The sequence below is a fragment of the Ambystoma mexicanum genome, chromosome 3p (genome assembly GCF_040938575.1).
Source record: "Ambystoma mexicanum isolate Mex_15411 chromosome 3p, UKY_AmexF1_1, whole genome shotgun sequence".
Classification (NCBI taxonomy): domain Eukaryota; kingdom Metazoa; phylum Chordata; class Amphibia; order Caudata; family Ambystomatidae; genus Ambystoma; species Ambystoma mexicanum.
This window is the reverse complement of record NC_090925.1, coordinates 168,263,012-168,285,426: the sequence shown is the minus strand read 5'-3', so window position 1 is coordinate 168,285,426 and position 22,415 is coordinate 168,263,012. Positions and strand designations below refer to the sequence as shown.

At 47.2% G+C, this 22,415-nt stretch overlaps 1 protein-coding gene across 3 annotated transcripts in view; it reads left to right on the top strand.

The window, feature by feature from the left end:
- The window catches only part of LOC138580212 (alpha-2-macroglobulin-like protein 1), a 328,254-nt gene that overhangs the window by 285,949 nt on the left and 19,890 nt on the right, over nucleotides 1–22,415 (top strand). For all 3 annotated transcript variants that reach the window (XM_069650567.1, XM_069650566.1, XM_069650565.1), the window contains exons 29-32: nucleotides 519–736; nucleotides 13,109–13,324; nucleotides 14,962–15,086; nucleotides 21,791–21,881. In XM_069650567.1, coding sequence (XP_069506668.1) covers nucleotides 519–736; nucleotides 13,109–13,324; nucleotides 14,962–15,086; nucleotides 21,791–21,881 — 650 coding nt within the window. The remainder of the gene's footprint in view (nucleotides 1–518; nucleotides 737–13,108; nucleotides 13,325–14,961; nucleotides 15,087–21,790; nucleotides 21,882–22,415) is intronic.

Sequence of the window (22,415 nt, the reverse complement as noted above, 5' to 3'; positions counted from 1 at the left end):
AGGCTCTATGATCAGGAAAAGGCAGCGATATATGAAGGTTGGATTAGCCTTGGCAGTCTTTTTTGTAGATACCATTCAGCAAAGTTTTTTGTTTTGTTTACTTCTACTGTGTGAGTAGTGGTGCCCGCATGCAGTACTCTGAACAGGAAACACAGGGCCTTGGCTAGAGAGATGATCCTGGGAAAAGCCCCCAGTGTGGCTTGCAATAGGAGCAGGCATGAGAGTGCCTAAGAATTGCTGTTAATCTCAGAATGGGGTAAACATGTAACCCTCTGGTTTACCTCTGTAGAGGTTAGGGAGGGGTCACTGCACTCCAAACAATGGCCAAGATGAGATCCTGCAAAATCTGAAACTGGTAAGTTTGCCATAAGCGATGCCCACCATATTTCTGAGCCTCTAGGGGTGCTCCTTCTTCAGCTTGGTTCCCCGAAGCTCTTCCCCCCTGGAAGCTCAGTACACTTCACCTTGGTAAATGAGATGCTGTGGTCTTCAAGTCTATATTTTGATTTTCTTTGCAGGGGGACAGATTCACTGGGAACGCAAAGACCGCCCGAAGCTGGTAGATGTGCCCTACTGGTACCAGGCCCCCTCAGATGAAGTGGAATTGACTGCCTATGCCCTATTGGCTTACCTCTCTGGAGCAGAAGTGTCTAAGGAGGATATTGGAACGGCATCACAATGCGTGAGCTGGCTCTCAAAGCAGCAGAACCCATACGGAGGCTATTCCTCGACGCAGGTATGCAGCAGTAATAGTGCTGGGGGCGTGGGACCTTCCCCTCCATGCAGGTGTAGCAAAACCCACACTGGGGATTCTCCTCCACTCAATAGTGGTATGCAAGGAGAGGGGAGGGCTCCTCCTCCCCAAGATGTGTAGCAGACGTAGTGGGATGGGTGAAAGGGCTGTTTCTGCTCTGCCCAGGTCAGAGCAGCTGCAACGGTGGTCTGGGGATGATGGGGGCTTCCTTAGCCATGCAAATATGCATCTGAATCAGTGGTATGGGGTTGATGGGGGGCTTCCTTAGCCATGCAAATATGCAGCTGAATCAGTGGTATGGGGATGATCGGGGCTTCCTTAGCCATGCAAATATGCATCTGAAACAGTGGTATGGGGATGATGGGGGCTTCCTTAACCATGCAATGCAGCTGGAACAGTGGTATGGGGATGATGGGGGCTTCCTTAACCATGCAATGCAGCTGGAACAGTGGTATGGGGATGATCGGGGCTTCCTTAGCCATGCAATGCAGCTGAAACAGTGGTATGGGGATGATGGGGGCTTCCTTAACCATGCAATGCAGCTGAAACAGTGGTATGGGGATGATCGGGGCTTCCTTAACCATGCAATGCAGCTGAATCAGTGGTATGGGGATGATGGGGGCTTCCTTAACCATGCAATGCAGCTGGAACAGTGGTATGGGGGTGATCGGGGCTTCCTTAGCCATTCAATGCAGCTGAAACAGTGGTATGGGGATGATGGGGGCTTCCTTAACCATGCAATGCAGCTGAAACAGTGGTATGGGGATGATCGGGGCTTCCTTAGCCATGCAAATATGCATCTGAATCAGTGGAATGGGGATGATGGGGGCTTCCTTAGCCATGCAAATATGCATCTGAAACAGTGGTATGGGGATGATGGGGGCTTCCTTAGCCATGCAAATATGCAGCTGAAACAGTGGTATGGTGATGATGGGGGGCTTCCTTAGCCATGCAAATATGCATCTGAAACAGTGGTATAGGGATGATGGGGGCTTCCTTAACCATGCAAATATGCAGCTGAAACAGTGGTACGGGAATGATGGGGGCTTCCTTAGCCATGCAAATATGCATCTGAAACAGTGGTATGGGGATGATGGGGGCTTCCTTAACCATGCAAATATGCAGCCGAAACAGTGGTATGGGGATGATGGGGGGGCTTCCTTAGCCATGCAAATATGCATCTGAAACAGAGGTATGGGGATGATGGGGGCTTCCTTAACCATGCAAATATGCAGCTGAAACAGTGGTATGGGGATGATGGGGGCTTCCTTAACCATGCAATGCAGCTGAAACAGTGGTATGGGGATGATGGGGGCTTCCTTAGCCATGCAATGCAGCTGAAACATTGGTATGGGGATGATGGGGGCTTCCTTAACCATGCAATGCAGCTGGAACAGTGGTATGGGGATGATGGGGGCTTCCTTAACCATGCAATGCAGCTGAAACAGTGGTATGGGGATGATGGGGGCTTCCTTAGCCATGCAAATATGCAGCTGAAACAGTGGTATGGGGATGATCGGGGCTTCCTTAGCCATGCAAATATGCATCTGAAACAGTGCTATGGGGATGATGGGGGCTTCCTTAGCCATGCAAATATGCAGCTGAAACAGTGGTATGGTGATGATGGGGGGCTTCCTTAGCCATGCAAATATGCATCTGAAACAGTGGTATGGGGATGACGGGGGCTTCCTTAACCATGCAAATATGCAGCTGAAACAGTGATATGGGGATGATGGGGGGCTTCCTTAGCCATGCAAATATGCATCTGAAACAGTGGTATGGGGATGACGGGGGCTTCCTTAACCATGCAAATATGCAGCTGAAACAGTGGTATGGGGATGACGGGGGCTTCCTTAACCATGCAAATATGCAGCTGAATCAGTGGTATGGGGATGATGGGGGCTTCCTTAGCCATGCAAATATGCAGCTGAAACAGTGGTATGGGGATGATCGGGGCTTCCTTAGCCATGCAAATATGCATCTGAAACAGTGGTATGGGGATGATGGGGGCTTCCTTAGCCATGCAAATATGCAGCTGAAACAGTGGTATGGTGATGATGGGGGGCTTCCTTAGCCATGCAAATATGCATCTGAAACAGTGGTATGGGGATGATGGGGGCTTCCTTAACCATGCAAATATGCAGCTGAAACAGTGGTATGGGTTGAATGGGGCTTCCTTAGCCATGCAAATATGCAGCTGAAACAGTGGTATGGGGATGATCGGGGCTTCCTTAGCCATGCAATGCAGCTGAAACAGTGGTATGGGGATGATGGGGGCTTCCTTAACCATGCAATGCAGCTGAAACAGTGGTATGGGGATGATCGGGACTTCCTTAACCATGCAAATATGCATCTGAATCAGTGGTATGGGGATGATGGGGGCTTCCTTAGCCATGCAAATATGCAGCTGAAACAGTGGTATGGGGATGATCGGGGCTTCCTTAGCCATGCAAATATGCATCTGAAACAGTGGTATGGGGATGATGGGGGCTTCCTTAGCCATGCAAATATGCAGCTGAAACAGTGGTATGGTGATGATGGGGGGCTTCCTTAGCCATGCAAATATGCATCTGAAACAGTGGTATGGGGATGATGGGGGCTTCCTTAACCATGCAAATATGCAGCTGAAACAGTGGTATGGGTTGAATGGGGCTTCCTTAGCCATGCAAATATGCAGCTGAAACAGTGGTATGGGGATGATCGGGGCTTCCTTAGCCATGCAATGCAGCTGAAACAGTGGTATGGGCATGATGGGGGCTTCCTTAACCATGCAATGCAGCTGAAACAGTGGTATGGGGATGATCGGGGCTTCCTTAGCCATGCAAATATGCATCTGAATCAGTGGTATGGGGATGATGGGGGCTTCCTTAGCCATGCAAATATGCAGCTGAAACAGTGGTATGGGGATGATCGGGGCTTCCTTAGCCATGCAAATATGCATCTGAAACAGTGGTATGGGGCTGATGGGGGCTTCCTTAGCCATGTAAATATGCAGCTGAAACAGTGGTATGGGGATGATGGGGGCTTCCTTAGCCATGCAAATATGCATCTGAAACAGTGGTATGGGGATGATAGGGGCTTCCTTAGCCATGCAAATATGCAGCTGAAACAGTGGTATGGTGATGATGGGGGGCTTCCTTAGCCATGCAAATATGCATCTGAAACAGTGGTATGGGGATGATGGGGGCTTCCTTAACCATGCAAATATGCAGCTGAAACAGTGGTATGGGAATGATGGGGGCTTCCTTGGCCATGCAAATATGCATCTGAAACAGTGGTATGGGGATGATGGGGGCTTCCTTAACCATGCAAATATGCATCTGAAACAGTGGTATGGGGATGATGGGGGCTTCCTTAACCATGCAAATATGCAGCTGAAACAGTGGTATGGGGATGATGGGGCTTCCTTAACCATGCAATGCAGCTGAAACAGTGGTATGGGGATGATGGGGGCTTCCTTACCATGCAAATATGCAGCTGAAACAGTGGTATGGGGATGATGGGGGCTTCCTTAACCATGCAATGCAGCTGAAACAGTGGTATGGGGATGATGGGGGCTTCCTTAGCCATGCAATGCAGCTGAAACAGTGGTATGGGGATGATGGGGGCTTCCTTAACCATGCAATGCAGCTGAAACAGTGGTATGGGGATGATGGGGGCTTCCTTAACCATGCAATGCAGCTGAAACAGTGGTATGGGGATGATGGGGGCTTCCTTAGCCATGCAAATATGCATCTGAATCAGTGGTATGGGGATGATGGGGGCTTCCTTAGCCATGCAAATATGCATCTGAATCAGTGGTATGGGGATGATGGGGGCTTCCTTAGCCATGCAAATATGCAGCTGAATCAGTGGTATGGGGATGCTCGGGGCTTCCTTAGCCATGCAAATATGCATCTGAAACAGTGGTATGGGGATGATGGGGGCTTCCTTAACCATGCAATGCAGCTGGAACAGTGGTATGGGGATGATGGGGGCTTCCTTAACCATGCAATGCAGCTGAAACAGTGGTATGGGGATGATGGGGGCTTCCTTAACCATGCAATGCAGCTGAAACAGTGGTATGGGGATGATGGGGGCTTCCTTAACCATGCAAATATGCATCTGAAACAGTGGTATGGGGATGATGTGGGCTTCCTTAACCATGCAAATATGCAGCTGAAACAGTGGTATGGGGATGATGGGGCTTCCTTAACCATGCAATGCAGCTGAAACAGTGGTATGGGGATGATGGGATGATGGAGGCTTCCTTAACCATGCAAATATGCATCTGAAACAGTGGTATGGGGATGATGGGGGCTTCCTTAACCATGCAAATATGCAGCTGAAACAGTGGTATGGGGATGATGGGGCTTCCTTAACCATGCAATGCAGCTGAAACAGTGGTATGGGGATGATGGGGGCTTCCTTACCATGCAAATATGCAGCTGAAACAGTGGTATGGGGATGATGGGGGCTTCCTTAACCATGCAATGCAGCTGAAACAGTGGTATGGGGATGATGGGGGCTTCCTTAGCCATGCAATGCAGCTGAAACAGTGGTATGGGGATGATGGGGCTTCCTTAACCATGCAATGCAGCTGAAACAGTGGTATGGGGATGATGGGGGCTTCCTTAACCATGCAATGCAGCTGAAACAGTGGTATGGGGATGATGGGGGCTTCCTTAGCCATGCAAATATGCATCTGAATCAGTGGTATGGGGATGATGGGGGCTTCCTTAGCCATGCAAATATGCATCTGAATCAGTGGTATGGGGATGATGGGGGCTTCCTTAGCCATGCAAATATGCAGCTGAATCAGTGGTATGGGGATGCTCGGGGCTTCCTTAGCCATGCAAATATGCATCTGAAACAGTGGTATGGGGATGATGGGGGCTTCCTTAACCATGCAATGCAGCTGGAACAGTGGTATGGGGATGATGGGGGCTTCCTTAACCATGCAATGCAGCTGAAACAGTGGTATGGGGATGATGGGGGCTTCCTTAACCATGCAATGCAGCTGAAACAGTGGTATGGGGATGATGGGGGCTTCCTTAACCATGCAAATATGCATCTGAAACAGTGGTATGGGGATGATGTGGGCTTCCTTAACCATGCAAATATGCAGCTGAAACAGTGGTATGGGGATGATGGGGCTTCCTTAACCATGCAATGCAGCTGAAACAGTGGTATGGGGATGATGGGATGATGGAGGCTTCCTTAACCATGTAAATATGCAGCTGAAACAGTGGTATGGGGATGATGGGGGCTTCCTTAACCATGCAATGCAGCTGAAACAGTGGTATGGGGATGATGGGGGCTTCCTTAGCCATGCAATGCAGCTGAAACAGTGGTATGGGGATGATGGGGGCTTCCTTAACCATGCAATGCAGCTGAAACAGTGGTATGGGGATGATGGGGGCTTCCTTAACCATGCAATGCAGCTGAAACAGTGGTATGGGGATGATCGTGGCTTCCTTAGCCATGCAAATATGCATCTGAATCAGTGGTATGGGGGTGATGGGGGCTTCCTTAGCCATGCAAATATGTAGCTGAAACAGTGGTATGAGGATGATCGGGGCTTCCTTAGCCATGCAAATATGCATCTGGAACAGTGGTATGGGGATGATGGGAGCTTCCTTAGCCATGCAAATATGCAGCTGAAACAGTGGTATGGGGATGATGGGGGGCTTCCTTAGCCATGCAAATATGCATCTGAAACAGTGGTATGGGGATGATGGGGGCTTCCTTAACCATGCAAATATGCAGCTGAAACAGTGGTATGGGAATGATGGGGGCTTCCTTAGCCATGCAAATATGCATCTGAAACAGTGGTATGGGGATGATGGGGGCTTCCTTAGCCATGCAAATATGCAGCTGAAACAGTGGTATGGGGATGATGGGGGCTTCCTTAACCATGCAATGCAGCTGAAACAGTGGTATGGGGATGATGGGGGCGTCCTTAGCCATGCAAATATGCATCTGAATCAGTGGTATGGGGATGACGGGGGCTTCCTTAGCCATGCAAATATGCAGCTGAAACAGTGGTATGGGGATGATCGGGGCTTCCTTAGCCATGCAAATATGCAGCTGAAACAGTGGTATGGGGATGATCGGGGCTTCCTTAACCATGCAAATATGCAGCTGAAACAGTGGTATGGGAATGATGGGGGCTTCCTTAGCCATGCAAATATGCATCTGAAACAGTGGTATGGGGATGATGGGGGCTTCCTTAGCCATGCAAATATGCAGCTGAAACAGTGGTATGGGGATGATGGGGGCTTCCTTAACCATGCAATGCAGCTGAAACAGTGGTATGGGGATGATGGGGGCGTCCTTAGCCATGCAAATATGCAGCAGAAACAGTGGATTTGGGGAAGGGGGTTCTTTTCTTCTATGCAGGCTTTGAACAGAAATAGTTGTGTGGGGGGAGGAGTTGTCTCCTTTATTGATAGCCTGGGCAGCAGATCCAAAGGTGACGTCCTCTCTGTTACTGGGCACCATTCAAAAATAGATATCCTGTGTAAACAGTACATGGGCACTGTCCCCTAATGTTCTAAGCATTTCAACGAGTATCATACATGACGGATAGTAACTGTTCATCGTTTTGTTTTTTATTTTATTTATAAAGGACAAACAATGACAACATAAAATAGTTTGAAGTCACTAATGTAAAGTCTTCCTCTTTCTCCCTCTTTCTCCCTCTCTTTCCCTCTCTCTCTCTCCCTATCTCACGTTCTCTCTCCCTCTCTCTATCTCTCCCCCCTCTCTCTCCCTAACTCTCTCCCTCTCTTCCTCTCTATCTCTCTCCCTTTCTCTCTTCCTCTCCCTCTCTCTCCTTCTCTCTCCCTCTGCCTCTCTCTCTCTCTCTCTCTCTCCCTCTTTCTCTCTCCCCATCTCTCTCCCTCTCTCTTTCTCTCTCCCTATCTCTGCCTCTCTCTCCTTCTCTCTCCCTTGCTCTCCCTCTGCCTCTCTCTCACTCCCTCTCTTTCTCTCTCCCTCTCCCTCTCCCTCTCTCTTTCCTCCTCCCCGCCTCATCTTCTCATGCCACATGGTGCAATAACTATTGTCTGATCTATGGGCCACATTGCGACTTTGGTGGTCGTTCGGCCGTACATCTGTGGAATTACAGGGTACCGTTACCGCCACTCTGTCCCTTGGCACTACCATGGGATCACAGGTAGTGGTAATGATGTATAATCGCCATTTTTGTAATACATAGGGCTCTGTGGGGATTTTTAATGGATTCGCCACAAGCAATATTACCATGAGGTAAATTCACTCCGTTTTGAAGGTAAAGTGGAGAATTTTCCTCCAGCAAAATTCTAGATCCATTTTACCACCAAACGTGTAGTACGGAGGTGCATTAATATGGCAGTAAAGTGGCAGTAACATTATTACTACCCCTTTATCACAATTTCTACCGCTGCTCAGCGCTTGTCCAATGTCTTTACCACGTGGCAGCTTCCAGTGTCTCGCAATAAGTTGTGGGCCCAGTTTACAGGGTGGCACTGGAGTAAATCAGTAGATTCCCAGGGGATCTCAGATCTGCGCCTGCTTCCTCATACCGTATGCTAAATGCCTACAGCCGGAACAGGTCTGGCTCTGCCTGGAGCATCTTCCAGAGGCTTATGGGGAAATGTCATGTGCTCAATGGCATCTCAGAGGTGCTCCGGTCAGCGCCATAGTAGCTCTAGTTTTTTTAATCAAGATGCAGAAGCAAATCGGAGATGTTTTGGCATCTCCTGGTTTTCTCCCGTGCAAATCATTGTGAATCGGGCCCAATGTCTCCAAACGCACCTCTGCAAGTAGACACATCCCCTTTCTCTTCTTCCAGGTTCCTTTATAATTACTTATAGCCCTTACTCCCTGTTTTCCCTTGTTATTTTGCTCTCCCTCCTTGAGATCTGCCCCTTTACTAAGTTCCTTAAGCATTCCTTCTAGTCAGTAGCACATTGGGACACCAGAGATGTGGTCTGCTTGATCCATGGGGGAGGAGGGGACAGGTTTTACAGAACTGGCCAGAGAGTAGTGTGACCAGGTCATGGACCATGGATGGCCGCCAGGAAATACTAAGCATGGGTAATGTGACAATTCACAACTGACGACGTGTGTGTTGCTAGATCATGGAAACATCAGGACTGGAAAGGCGTGGTCGGCGCATGCGATTGATTACTTCAGGGTTTGCACCGAGTATAGCACTGATTGGTCTGCTCGGGAGATGGGACTCTTCGGGGCTAGCACTCAGTGTTCTGCTTGGGTGATGGAACTCTTCGGGGCTAGCACTCAGTGTTCTGCTTGGGTGATGGGACTCTGCAGGGATAGCACTGAGTGGTCTGCTCAGGAGATGGGACGCTTCAGGGCTAGCACTGAATGTTCTTCTTGGGTGATGGGACTCTGCAGGGATAGCACTGAGTGGTCTGCCTGGATGACGGGACTCTTCAGGAATATCATTCAGTGGTCTGCTTGGGTAAGGGGGCTCTTCAGGGCTACCACTGAGTGTTCTGCTTGGTTAATGGGCTCTGCTGGGATAGCATTGAGTGATCTACATGGATGACGGGACTCTTCAGGGCTAGCACTGAATGTTCTGCTTGGGTGATGCAGGGATAGCATAGAGTGATCTGCCTGGATGATGGGACTCTTCAGGGCTACCACTGAGTGTTCTGCTTGGTTAATGGGCTCTGCCGGGATAGCATAGAGTGATCTACATGGATGACGGGACTCTTCAGGGCTAGCACTGAGTGTTCTGCTTGGGTGATGGAACTCTTCGGGGCTAGCACTGAGTGTTCTGCCTGGGTGATGTGACTCTGCAGGGATAGCACTGAGTGTTCTGCTCAGGAGACGGGATGCTTCAGGGCTAGTACTGAATGTTCTGCTTGGGTGATGCAGGGATAGCATAGAGTGCTGTGCATGGATGATGGGACTCTTCAGGGATAGAATTGAGTGGTCTGCTTGAGTGATGGGACTCTTCAGGTCTACCACTGAATGTTCTGCTTGGATGATAGGACTTTGCAGGGATAGCATAGTGTTCTGCCTGGATAACAGGACTCTTCAGGGCTAAGAGTGAGTGGTCTGCTTGGGTGATGGGTGGGCTAGCAGTGAGTGGCCTGCTTGGGTGATGGGACTCTGCAGGGATAGCATAGAGTGGTCAGCCTGGATGACGGGATTCTTAAGCGCTAGCACTGAGGGATCTGCCTGGGTGGCGGGACTCTGCAGGGGTAGCGTAGAGTGATCTACCTGAATGACGGGACTGTTCAGGGCTAGCACTGGGTGTTCTGCTTGGGTGATGGGACTCTGTAGGGACACCATTGAGTGGTCTGCTTGGGTGATGGGATCTTCGAGGCTAGCACTGAGTGTTCTGCTTGGGCGATGGGCCTCTGTAGGGACAGCATTGAGAGCCCAGCTTGGGTGATGGGACTCTTCGAGTCTAGCACTGAGGGATCTGCCTGGGTGGCGGGACTCTGCAGGGGTAGCGTAGAGTGATCTACCTGAATGACGGGACTGTTCAGGGCTAGCACTGGGTGTTCTGCTTGGGTGATGGGACTCTGTAGGGACACCATTGAGTGGTCTGCTTGGGTGATGGGATCTTCGAGGCTAGCACTGAGTGTTCTGCTTGGGCGATGGGCCTCTGTAGGGACATCATTGAGAGCCCTGCTTGGGTGATGGGACTCTTTGAGTCTAGCACTGAGTGTTCTGCTTGGGTGATGAGACTCTGCAAGGATAGCATAGAGTGATCTGCCTTGATGATGGGACTATTGAGGGATAGAATTGCGTAGTTTGCTTGGGTGTTGCTACTCTTCAAGGCTAGCATTGCGTGTTCTGCTTGGGTGATGATCCTCTTCGGGGATATCATAGAGTGCTCTGTCTGGGTGATGGGACTCTTCAGGGATAGAATAGAATAGACCACTCTATGCTATCCCTGAAGCCGGACAGAATACAGAAAGCCGCAAAGACCGTGGGAGGAAGACTCAACCGGTGAGTGCTGTGGAAGTTACCCAGAGACCGGGGCACTCCAGTCAGGCTACAAAGGTGGTAAACCGCACCTAGGGAATGAATCCTTCAGTTACCAGTTGAATAATGAAGTTACGTGAATGAATGAATGAATGAATGAATGAATGAAAGGAAAGGGGTGCGAAGATGAGCACAATGCTAATATTGAATAGCAAACTGAATGAAATAAGCAAACTGCTAATAGTGAATGCCGTATTGAACAAAACAAGCAAACTGCTAATATTGAGACCAAACTAAATGAAACAGCAAAACTGCTCACATTGAACACTGAGTTGAATGAAAATATCAAACCCGCTAATGTTGAACAAACGAGGGAAATAGCAAACCTGCTAACATGTAATTATAAACTGAATGAAAATAGGAAACTAAATTGAATGAAGAACTCTGGCTACAGAGTGGAAATCCAATGTGCGAAACTGTTTTAGAGCTGCATTTTGAGAAACCACTTATTTATTGAATATTGAACTACACAAAGATAATTCAAGGTTCCTGGTTGCGTGACCTGTAATGGGTGGACCGTGTGTTCTAACCACTGCGCCAAGACCAGCGAACCCCCATATGCTAACAAGGAAACTTGCTATTGTGTAAAAAGGGAAAATACAATTGGTACAAGTAAGACTTGGTGAAGGGAACCCTGAGCTGTGAAGAATTGTGGAAACCAAGTTTAAAGACACAGTTTCAAGATACTTCTTTTTAAGGTTTCTTTTGATATTATAATAAATAGTTTATTGTGATATAATCCAAAATTAGGATTTTACACAACTCATACATTTCTCAAAAACATAAAGCATAAATGTATATATGTGTACAGAATAGAAATATAAGATATACAAAGAATAAAATAATACAGTACAGAAAATAAATATATACAAACTCTAAAACTCTATGCTCTAGACATATATTAACTTTGATAATTGTGAGTTTAAATGGCACAGTTCATGTTCTCAGAAGTATAATAGTTGAGAGTCAAGAGTTGGTCCACAGACCCATACCCATATCCTATCCAATAGTCTATATACTTCCTTGATATCGAGTCGGATCAGATAGATGGGTAGGGGTAGGCCTGGAAGGGGGATAGGAGGAGGGGAGGTGGGGAGCTGGCAGGGGGGATACACAAGTAGAACCAGATACCTGTATCCAATATCGGTATTATACCTGGAGTAGGGGCGTGATTTGTGACCATACCCTAAAGAGCGCTAGCTGGAAGCCTAGGGAGTCAGTATTCAGACAGACATACCAGAAATCTTCCTCTTTTATCGCTTCATAATTATGGACCCATTTTTCATATGCACTCATATATGTAGGGCCCAGTTTGGGGCAGAGTAATAGTACATGTCTAGTGGTTTGAAATACTCCTACACCCTGGCAGATGCGGCAGAGCCTAGCCTCCTGTGGGATCTTCAGTCGAAGGCCAGTGATGGTTAAGTACCGGTAGCTGGTTGGTTCTTAATCTCATTAAGAAATGTCTTACTTCAGGGGCGTAACATGGGAGTAGGTAGGGCCGATATCCCCTCAACTTGGACAAGTGGTCTGAGTTCTCACACCAATCCCGCTTGTTCAGTTTTTTTTCTCAAATGCTTTTTTTTTGGTGGATATACGGCAAGTGTCTCAAAGATTTCTTTTGATATTGAACTTGGGGAAGTGAACCCTAAGACTTGTTGCCCTGGAAATATATTGAACTTGGGGAAGGGCATCCTGATATTAGCAAAGGTGTGGTTCTCTATTATTTTAGACCTAAAAGAAGGTAATTTGAACAATGTGTTGCACTTGTTGACATTTGGGGAAAAGAAGCTGAAGACCAAGACCGAGCTGGAAATAGCTCAGAACTTAACTTTGGAAACACTGTTTAGTGCATTTTTTTACATCCCTACACATTGTTGTGTCTTAGTTGTGAGGGAAAGCATAGGTTTTGGACACAGACAGACTTTTCATTTGAACTTACTGGCACTGACTAGTCTTAGTTTCTTTACAAAGGGAGGACCCACCGTAGCATAGGGCAAGTTAGGCATTACACCATCCTGATATTTCCGTTAATATATGTCTTTTGTTACTTATTGAATCATTTGTCTGTGTCTCCTTCAATGATGCCAACCTCAGAGTCCCCATATAAGAGTGAATGTTCAGCAGTGCCATATGTGCTGATTTCCAGCCATTGTATGTGTGTTTGCGTGTGTTGTGTTAATCTCCATGGTTTTTTGTTCTATTGGTCTGTCAGTGGGTATGTGGTGTGGCACCCTGTCAGAGTGTGGGTGCTGTGGGCTACCTGAGGTTGTGTGGGTACTAGTGGGTAGCGGGTTTCTTATTTGCATGTGGTGTGTAAGTCAAAGGTACTGTATATTGACCCTGATGCCTCCTCTTTTGCAGGACACTGTAGTTGCACTCCAATCCATAGCCCTGTATTCTAAGGCCACCTACAGCGAGAAAGGAGACGTCACCGTGACTGTGAAATCAGGGGCAGGGTTCCATCAAGAATTCCATGTGAACAACAAGAACCGACTCCTGCTGCAACAGGCACCTCTTGCTGACATCCCAGGAGAATACACTGTGTCCGCAGTCGGAAAGGGATGCGTGTATTTGCAGGTGAGCGTGAAATTGAGATCCCGGAATTCCCTGGTTAGAAGTTCACTGCCTCAGTGTCTCAGAACCCCTAAATTGGAATACCTACACACACTCCTCATATTTCCTATGCATGGTAGATGACATCATATGGGAAACAGTCTTTGTCAGGCATTAAGTAGGTGAGATCCTCAGAAATTACGGGGAGACATTACTTTAGACATTTCCAGGATGAACAATCCATGGAATTCCAAGGATACAAGTCCCCAGCACTTCTGATCTTCCTGTTTGGAGAGGTGAATGTGTCTAGTCTTCCTTTGGCTAGAAATCCTGGATTTCCTTTTGTGCCAGAGAAGAATACTCTGGGATTTTACAGAGTGAGGGTTGTGGAGTTCCGCACAGTATCATTGATTCCCCCAATAGGCACTTGCCTTGTTTTGCAAATTAGATATTGGAATTCCATCGATGGATCTGTCAACACTACAGAGTTTCACTTGTTACAACACATTCCAAGGTTTCGTGGTATGATTCATGCAAATGAAGATGGTGCTGAGGTAGAGCGAGGGAACTCTGCTGATTAGGGTCAGCGTAACTCTGAACATTTTGCCAGTGGATCTATCCTTAAACCCCACTATTTGAATCAATCCCAATGATGTGGGCCCCAGTACTCCAGACATTCCCTAAATAACATCTCTGGAATTCCGTAGCACTGAGACTCCATTGGGGTCAGATCCACCCCAAATGTTCTATTTGGCATATGCAGTTGTGTTGGCCCTCTTGCAAAGGCAATTTGGACTAGCGCCAGTTCTCTTTCAGTCATCCGGCCTCATGACTGAACATTTCTCATGGCATAGCAACGCAGCGAGGTGGTATCAGAACCCCATAGAGTAAACTGTTCTCGAGTGAGACGCCAGGAAATCCAGAAATCCAAATGCATGATGGGAAGGCGCCCCAGACCTTCATCTCCATTGGCAGGAGCTTCATTCTGTTCCTTGGTGGCACCCCTGGCATTTCATGAATATTACCTGGCTACGGTGATTCCTCTGCAATGTCGAGGATGGAACGGACCAGCTGGTAGAGTTTCCCAAGCAAGATCCTTATACTTCCAAAGGACAGACCTCACAATGCTTTAAAAGTTTCCTGAGGAGGAAGGCTGGAATTAGAAGACGCAGAGTCCTCAATATTCCAAGCTTTTCAAAGGTGAAATTCCAGGGATTAGATGTAAGAGAGCCATGATAACAATTGTCATTCTCTGGAAGGCCATACGCAGGGTAAGTGGGCACGGTGGATTTCCAAAGTCCATTGATGAAGACACCTAAAATGCCATGGATATTAAAATTCAATGCTTATGCCATGTCCTGGTCAAACTCCCTGCCATTCCATGCATAGACAACTCCAATTCATTTTGCAGGGCTTCTTGTATTGACGGTATGCAATTTCCTGGAAATGTCCCCAGGACTGGAACATATACAAATGTGGTCTCATCCTCAAACACTTCTGAAGCTCCCGGTCTTGCATTCAGGTGGAGGTGCAGCCGCGGGGACGAGAGCAGGGGCTTGGGGGGTGGGGGAACTGTGATACGAGTGGTGATTGCTATTGAGCCCTACCTGGTGCTTCCATAATTTTCCTTATATACCCTTCTCTTATTGTCCCCCTATCAGACGACCCTGAGATACAACGTCCCCCCTCCAAAGAGTGAAGCCACCTTCAAACTGGCGGTGACCACAGAGCCTGCGACCTGCACGGAAGCAGCAAGGACAAAGTTCAGCATCAGCATCACAGCCAGGTGAGTACTCGCTGCCAGGGTAGGCGCTCACAACAGAGAGAGAGGAATCGGAGGGTGCGCCTGGAAAGGGATGGTCAAAAAAAAGAATGCATTTCATCTTTCATTTTATACTCTGTAGTGTTTTATTCAAGTCAAAATGTCTTTTTTCCTCTTAATATATGGGCCATTAATACAACATTTTATTTTTCAATCGTTGTGGTGGAATTCTACCAGCTTAAGGTAAAATGATCCCCATTATAGTGTAACTCTGTGGCTCTATGGCTAAATGCAGGTTTAATAACACTACCCCCACCTCCTCGTGCCAGCACAGTATGCCGCTCTCACCCAGGCTTTCCCTGAACCTTGGAGGGATTTCATGCCACTGGCGTCTCGTGGCCTGCACTCCACTTAGGGATTATCATCACAGGAATGTATACCACTTCGTCTTCTGACTTTCATGCCACTTAGGAGTTATCCCCTTCAAACCCCATAGCTCTCCACCATTGGTGTTGCAAAGGCGATTTTGTCCTTGTGGCGGGTGAGACGCCCATTGGAATGAATGGGTGTGCAGGAGGCTTGGCGGGTGAGTCAGCCCTTTACAAGGCGGGTGACACCCGCCAAAAGCGGCTGAGTTGAGAGCTATGAAACCCTATGTTTTTCTCCCCCGAACTGTCCGTCTTCTCATACCCCTCCTCTAGGTGCACCTTCAGTTGCACCTCACCTCGCCCCAAAATGATCTGACTGTGCCCCTAAGGCCACAGCGAATGCCGCTGCTGCCATCTGCGCCATGCAGCACCCCAACCACGTTCCTGTCAGCAAGACCCGCTGTGCGCGGGCCGGAAGAAGCTGGCGTATTGTGTATCAGCGTCTTCCTGTTACAATTCCGACTTGCTAGGACTTTTGCATTTCACTTATTTGCCATTTCTCTTTATTTATTTGGTTATTAACGATTTGTTTATAGCGTGAATCAGACACGGCTGCAGCAGAGCACTTTATCTGCAGATACACATTGCAGTAACTACAAGAAGGCATCAGACCCCCTTCCCATCAGTCAATGTCACTCTCTGGGTGGTCACTGGGTGTCGCTGCTGCGCCAGTTTACTTTCTCATAAGCTCAGTCAATGTCACTCTCTGGGTGGTCACTGGGTGTCGCTGCTGCGCCAGTTTACTTTCTCATAAGCTCAGTCAATGTCATTGTCTGGGTGGTCACTGGGTGTCGCTGCTGCGCCAGTTTACTTTCTCATAAGCTCAGTCAATGTCATTGTCTGGGTGGTCACTGGGTGTCGCTGCTGCGCCAGTTTGTTTGCTTTCTCACAAGCTCAGACAATGCCCTTCTTTGGGTGGTCACTAGATGTCACTGCTGCGCCAGTTTGTTTGCTTTTTCACAAGCTCAGTCAATGTCATTCTCTGGGTGATCACTGGATGTCACTTCCGGCTCCAGTTTGTTTGCTTTCTCCCAAGCTCAGACAATGCCCTTCTCTGGCTGGTGACTGGATGTCTCAGTTGACCCGCAAAAGATCAGAGACATAAAAGCAATTCCTGGTCTGCAGAACCAATCCCAAGTTCGCAGCTTCCTAGGGATGAGAAACGACTGTCCACAACACTGCATCACTCACCAAACCACTCTGACGTCTCACCAAAACAGAACTGTAAGAATGGGGTGAACTACAGGCAACAGCATTCAAGAACACTAAAAATATGCTTGCTGAAGACACCACGATAGGGTACTTTGACCCTAATCTGAACATTGAGCTGATAGTAAATGCTAGTCTCCGTGGGTTAGGAGCCGTCCTCACACAACATACATAAGCCGGCGAAGTGGATCCAGTAGCCTTCGCAAGACGAGCGCTGACACCGCCTGAAACATACTCCTCACAGATAGAGAAGGACGCAATCGCTGCGGTGTGGTAATGCAGACACTTCCACCTCTATCTCTACGGATAACTGTTCAAAGTTTTGACAGACTGCAAGCCACTGATCCCCATCTTTAATGGTTCCTTGATGAATCTGCCTCCAAGGATAGAAAAATGGACACTCCAATTCCAAGAATGTAACTTTTTGATGGAACACCGCCCAGGGATGCGAAAACCTGCAGTCCTCCTTTTTTTCGACATCCTTGGGAGGCCACAGCCACGGAAGCTCAAACCTCATATTAAGCAACATTCCCTGAGCGCTATGCCTACTGGACATTGATGAATGCGTTGGCGCCATCAAAGAGGCACTCATGACCGCACGATGGAGGGTTTTTGAAGTTCCAATAACATTGCACTGACTCCATGCAATGTCTCCTCAAGAGCCTCTTCCTCAGGAAAAATAAACTGCTGGTCTCTGATAACGGCCTTCGAGATTCACCCATCTTAATTACTGCCTCCATAACAAACAGGGTGGTGCACCTCACCCACCAAAGTCACCAAGGGATCTGCAAGACACAGGCCCATCTGAGGGATAAAGTCTTGTTCCCAGGGCATTTAATAGCAGGGGGAACGATTATAGCGAGGTGCATTCCATGCTAGGTCACCGGTACCACCTTTCCACCGACTCCCAGCAGATCTATGCCGAGAGGGGAGAAGCCCTGGGAGAATGTCCGCCTAGACTTTAGATGCCTGCTGTATGGAAACGCCCTTCATAGTGGTAGAAGAATTCTCCCTCTATCCTGAGAAGGAAATAAACAGCAGCCGGCACAGTAATTCCAAACTTTGGAGAAGATCTTTGCCACCCACGGCCTGCCAGTCTCTCTCAAGACAGACAATGGGCGCCCTTTTCAGGGGAACACGTGTCGGCAATTCAGGAGCAATCTTGGCCTCAGGCACCTGAGAATCACCTCCTGCTGGCCCAAGTGAGTGGGGACATGGAGCGCTTTATGAGCACTCTTAACAAATCACTAAGAATAGCGATGAAACACCACAAAGCCCTGAAAGAGCGATCTTTCAATTTCTGCAGGAGTACCACAACCCGCACAGAGCAAAAGCGGTGGCAATTGCTTGGAGTCAGAAGCACCATTCTGGTGAAACAACTCATGGACAGAAGGAGAATTCAACCTGCTGTTTGATCCTCAACCACTTACAGTGACTGCCAAGGAGGGCAGCATGGTCCTGGCATGCCGAGGGCTGTTGACCATCACGAGGAACTCGTCACATCATAATGCCCTATCAAGGAGAGGACCACAGCAAAGTCTCCAACGGAGAGAGATCTCATGATGGAGAAGGTATCCCGGAAGAGAAACCGGAACAGATGAGTCCCAAGCAACCAACCCTGGATGGAGTTGTTGCCAGAATGGGGGGACAACCCCATCCCTCAGAGCAGTGGGCAGTTCGTTGAATGCACGTATCCGGAGAGAAGACAAGTTAGACTGCCAGCAAGTTCAAAGACTTTCTTAAAGGGATAACGGCAGCCTATGGATAAGATGAACTTTGTTGATGAAGGGGAGGGATGTTGTGCCAATGAATGGAGTCGCGAATGTTGTGCTACGCGCCGCACCTTTGCACCCACACGCAGGCGCACACAGCCACATTTGGTGATGCAGGGGATGTGTCACTGTGCCAGGTAAAGGCAGAGCGAGCGCACACTGGCAAAAAGAGTCTGCCTGTGTATTATTGCTTGTTGCTGGACTACCCAGCCTCCTGCAGGGAAGTACCTGGAGATCTCCCCCACTGCATGTGGGGCCATTCCTAGGGTACCAGGTGAGCTGCAATATCTACAGCTCGCGGGGCAGAAGCCCCAATCCTGGGGCGACCCCTTGGCACAGTGTAACTTCAGGTGAGACCTAATAGTACCCACCCTAATATTCAGGAAATTTAATTTTTCATCCTCTTCATCATGAGGTTTGTGGCAGTGTGTTTTTCAGAAACAAAACAACCGTATGTCAAAGTAGTAAAACTATTTCATTTTTTTAAGTTACTTAGGTGATAGATACATTTTGTATTATATATCAAAGTGTTCTCGGGGGCATTTAAGGACTACTTACCGGTGCCACTTTGTTTCTTCTTGTGGACTGCATATTTATAGCAATGGAAAGACCAGTTCACCAAGAGCTGTCGCTGACAGCATAGTCTAGTGATAGGTTTCAGTAAAGCTTACATATGCTGGTTATGTATATCACAAGCTTGTGCTAAGAATTGGGTCTCTCCTGCACATTGAAATTAGGGTAAATACCCCACGCAACCCGAAAGCAAGGTATCCTCTCAGTTCAGAGGGATAGTTCATCCTATCTTCTTAAGAAGACCAATCGATTTCTCTAATGGAAACTACTTTAAACCCCAGACTTTCTGTCGGGTACACTAAGCTGCAAAAGTTTAATAAGCTACACATTTTTGTAAAATTGGATGCGTTTCCCTTTCGAGCTGAGGGTATGTCTTGCTTTGGCTTTCACTGCTCTGATTTTCTACAGATCTCTATCTTCTCCACGTATCTTCCTTCAATATTCTATTCTCCTCTTCTATGTTCTTGCTCTTTCTTTTTCTCTCTCGTTCTCGATTTCTCAGTCCAGAGGATGCACTGCACATAAGGTCCTTCTGGTGTTCTACACTCTCCTTGCATGTTCGTGCTCTGTTTCTCACTCTCTCTCTCTCGTTCTAGATCTCTCAGTCCAGAGAATACACTGCGCATAAGGTCCTTCTGGTGTTCTACACTCTCCGTGTATGTTTCTGCTCTGTTTCCCACTCTCTCTCTCTCTCTCTCGTTCTCGATTTCTCAGTCCAGAGGATGCCCTGCGCACATCTTCCATCTGTTGTTCTACACTCTCCGTGTATGTTTGCGCTCTGTTTCTCACTCTCTCTCTCTCTCGTTCTTGATTTCTCAGTCCAGAGGATGCACTGCGCGTGTCTTCCTTCTGATGTTCTAAACTCTCCTTGTATGTTTCAGCTCTGTTTCTCTTTCTCAAGTTCCAGATTTCTCAGTCCAGAGGATATACTGCACATAACGTCCTTCCGGTGTTCTACACTCTCCTTGTATGTTTGTGCTCTGTTTTTCTTTTTGTTCTAAATTTCTTGATTCCTCAATAAAGAGGATACAGAACCGCACTGGTGCTACCTGTACACTTTGTGCACTTTTGGTCCTCATGAATTCAACCAATTATTTTTTGTAATGGACCTTAAATGGCCTTCATTGCCCTCTCTAGCCCACAACCCAACTCCCTAACTACCCAACACTCCATGCTTCTCTACCCCAACTCAGGTGAGGTTAATTCAAAAAATCTTTAATAGCAGCTCTGCTGGTGAACAAAGACAAGGAGAACATACAGGTCATCATCAAATCCCAGAATCTGATCCCTTGCACCCTAAATAAACCCCCTTTTGTGCACTTGCCATTGCATTGGTTTCAGTGCCGTGGGCGGAATATTGTATGACCTGATGAAGGAGCGTTTCGGTAAATCCCAATAAACACAATATTAAGCTCTATGGTCCAAGGTCAATGTTGAGCCTCCATGATTTTTGCAGCTCCATACACCGAAAACATTTCATTATTGAGGTTCTCTTAACAGCAGTTGTTTGGGAGCATCCTTAACTGTGTACTTTAATGTCATATTGACAGTAAAAGCCATCTTCTAACATTGTTAATTGCAAATCTAATTGTTTCTATTCTACCTAAATATATACACTACAAAACAGATTTTGTTTTCTTTACTGAAGACCGCCTAATGTTAAATTGGGCCCTGGTTCTTCTCAGATCAGCCGTCATTTCATAATAACATTGAAGCTACTTCCAATTACATTTCTAATCCATATTCCTAATGCATTTATTTCGATTTTATCCTGACATTTCTATGTACCTTTCCTTATCTTCCTTTCATTGTTCTCTTATCCCCTTCTATTTTCTTGGTTTCTTTCTCTTGCTTTTCACAATTTCTCGATTATTCGTTCTGGAAGATACATGGCCACACTACCTACTATGCACGTCCCTTTTCCCTGTTTCTCCTCTCTGCTTATCTTCCATTCTTTGCTTTACTTTCGCTTTATTTGTCCTTGCTCTCTTTCACTATTTCCCTTATATATAAGCTTCGTTGCAAGATGTCACTAGCCCATGCTGTCCGAGACAAGCCTTGGTGAGCTGGTCTTAGGCCTTTTAGATCATGTTGCTCGCGATATGTAGTCTGCAAGGAGAAACAAAATTGTTCATTTTGCTTCTAACGACTCCTCTTTGCGATCCATCCTATCCCTGATTTATCATGCAGCGCCCAGTGCAAGTGCACAATATTAGCATCAGGGCACTAGGGCAAAGTTTGCCCTATTTTTAAAAACACTGCCACATATACAAAAACCATTTCACCATGACAAGTGCAGTTTGGCAACGGTATAAGGACTAGTTAAAAAATGTCCCAAGTGCAAAAAAGATACATTTTAGATGCATTGTTTTACCAGGGCAAATGTTGCCCTAGTGCTAATACGATGCAACTTTGCACTTGCACTGGTGCAAAGTTTCTGTAATCTGGCCCTGGATGCACTTTTTTCATTTGCGTTCTTTGCAGAAATGCGCCAGTCACTTCTTCTAAAAGGTGATATGCACATTTCAGAGGGGGTCTGAGGAAGCTGAACAGTAGCGCGCTAGCCAGCCCCCTTGAATACATTGGTGTCAGTAGTGTAACATGCCCTTAAAAAACTTGTCGATGTGAAAATCTGTAAAAAGATTTAAAGAAAACATTTCTATCCTGCATGCTCAGTAGTGTACCAGAGTGTGTGTCTTTGCGATTGGTGCATTCCTAATTCCTCACTCATCTTTCTGGTCCTCAGCTACACCGGTGACCGGGAGGCCTCTAACATGGCGCTCATCGAGGTGAAGATGCTGTCCGGGTTCATTCCTGTGAAGGGCTCCGTGCGAGAGGTGAGATGGGACAATGGCGGTGTGCTGTGTGAAGGGAGTGAGATGGACTGAAACATAGACGAGTAGTTAAGCGTGACAAAAACGACTATTTACAATTCATTTTCCTACAGGGCGTGTTCTTCTGCAGCCTGTCTCATTTGAGAGGACCCAGCTTTAAAACTGAAAGCCATAGCGCTTGCATAGCAAGCAGGCACTAGCTGGTCAGGGCCGTTTGACCATTTGATTTTTCAGGTATTAATTGCATATGTGTGCTTGGTAGTAAGCCCAGTTTGGGTCTATTTCACCTAAAACATTTGACCTAATCACATTTGATCGAATTTATTTGACCTTTTTTTCAGTTTAAAATGCCGGGGGATACCCCCAAGTCCCCCCGCTTGCCCTCAACCTAATCTATACCCTTACCCACCCCATATATATATTTAATTAAATTTGACCGAAAGTAAAGGTCACAAAAATGTGATCAAATGTTTTTAGGTTAATTATGCTAATACCGTAAGCACAACCCCTGAAATCTTGGAAGTCGGATTTAAGGAT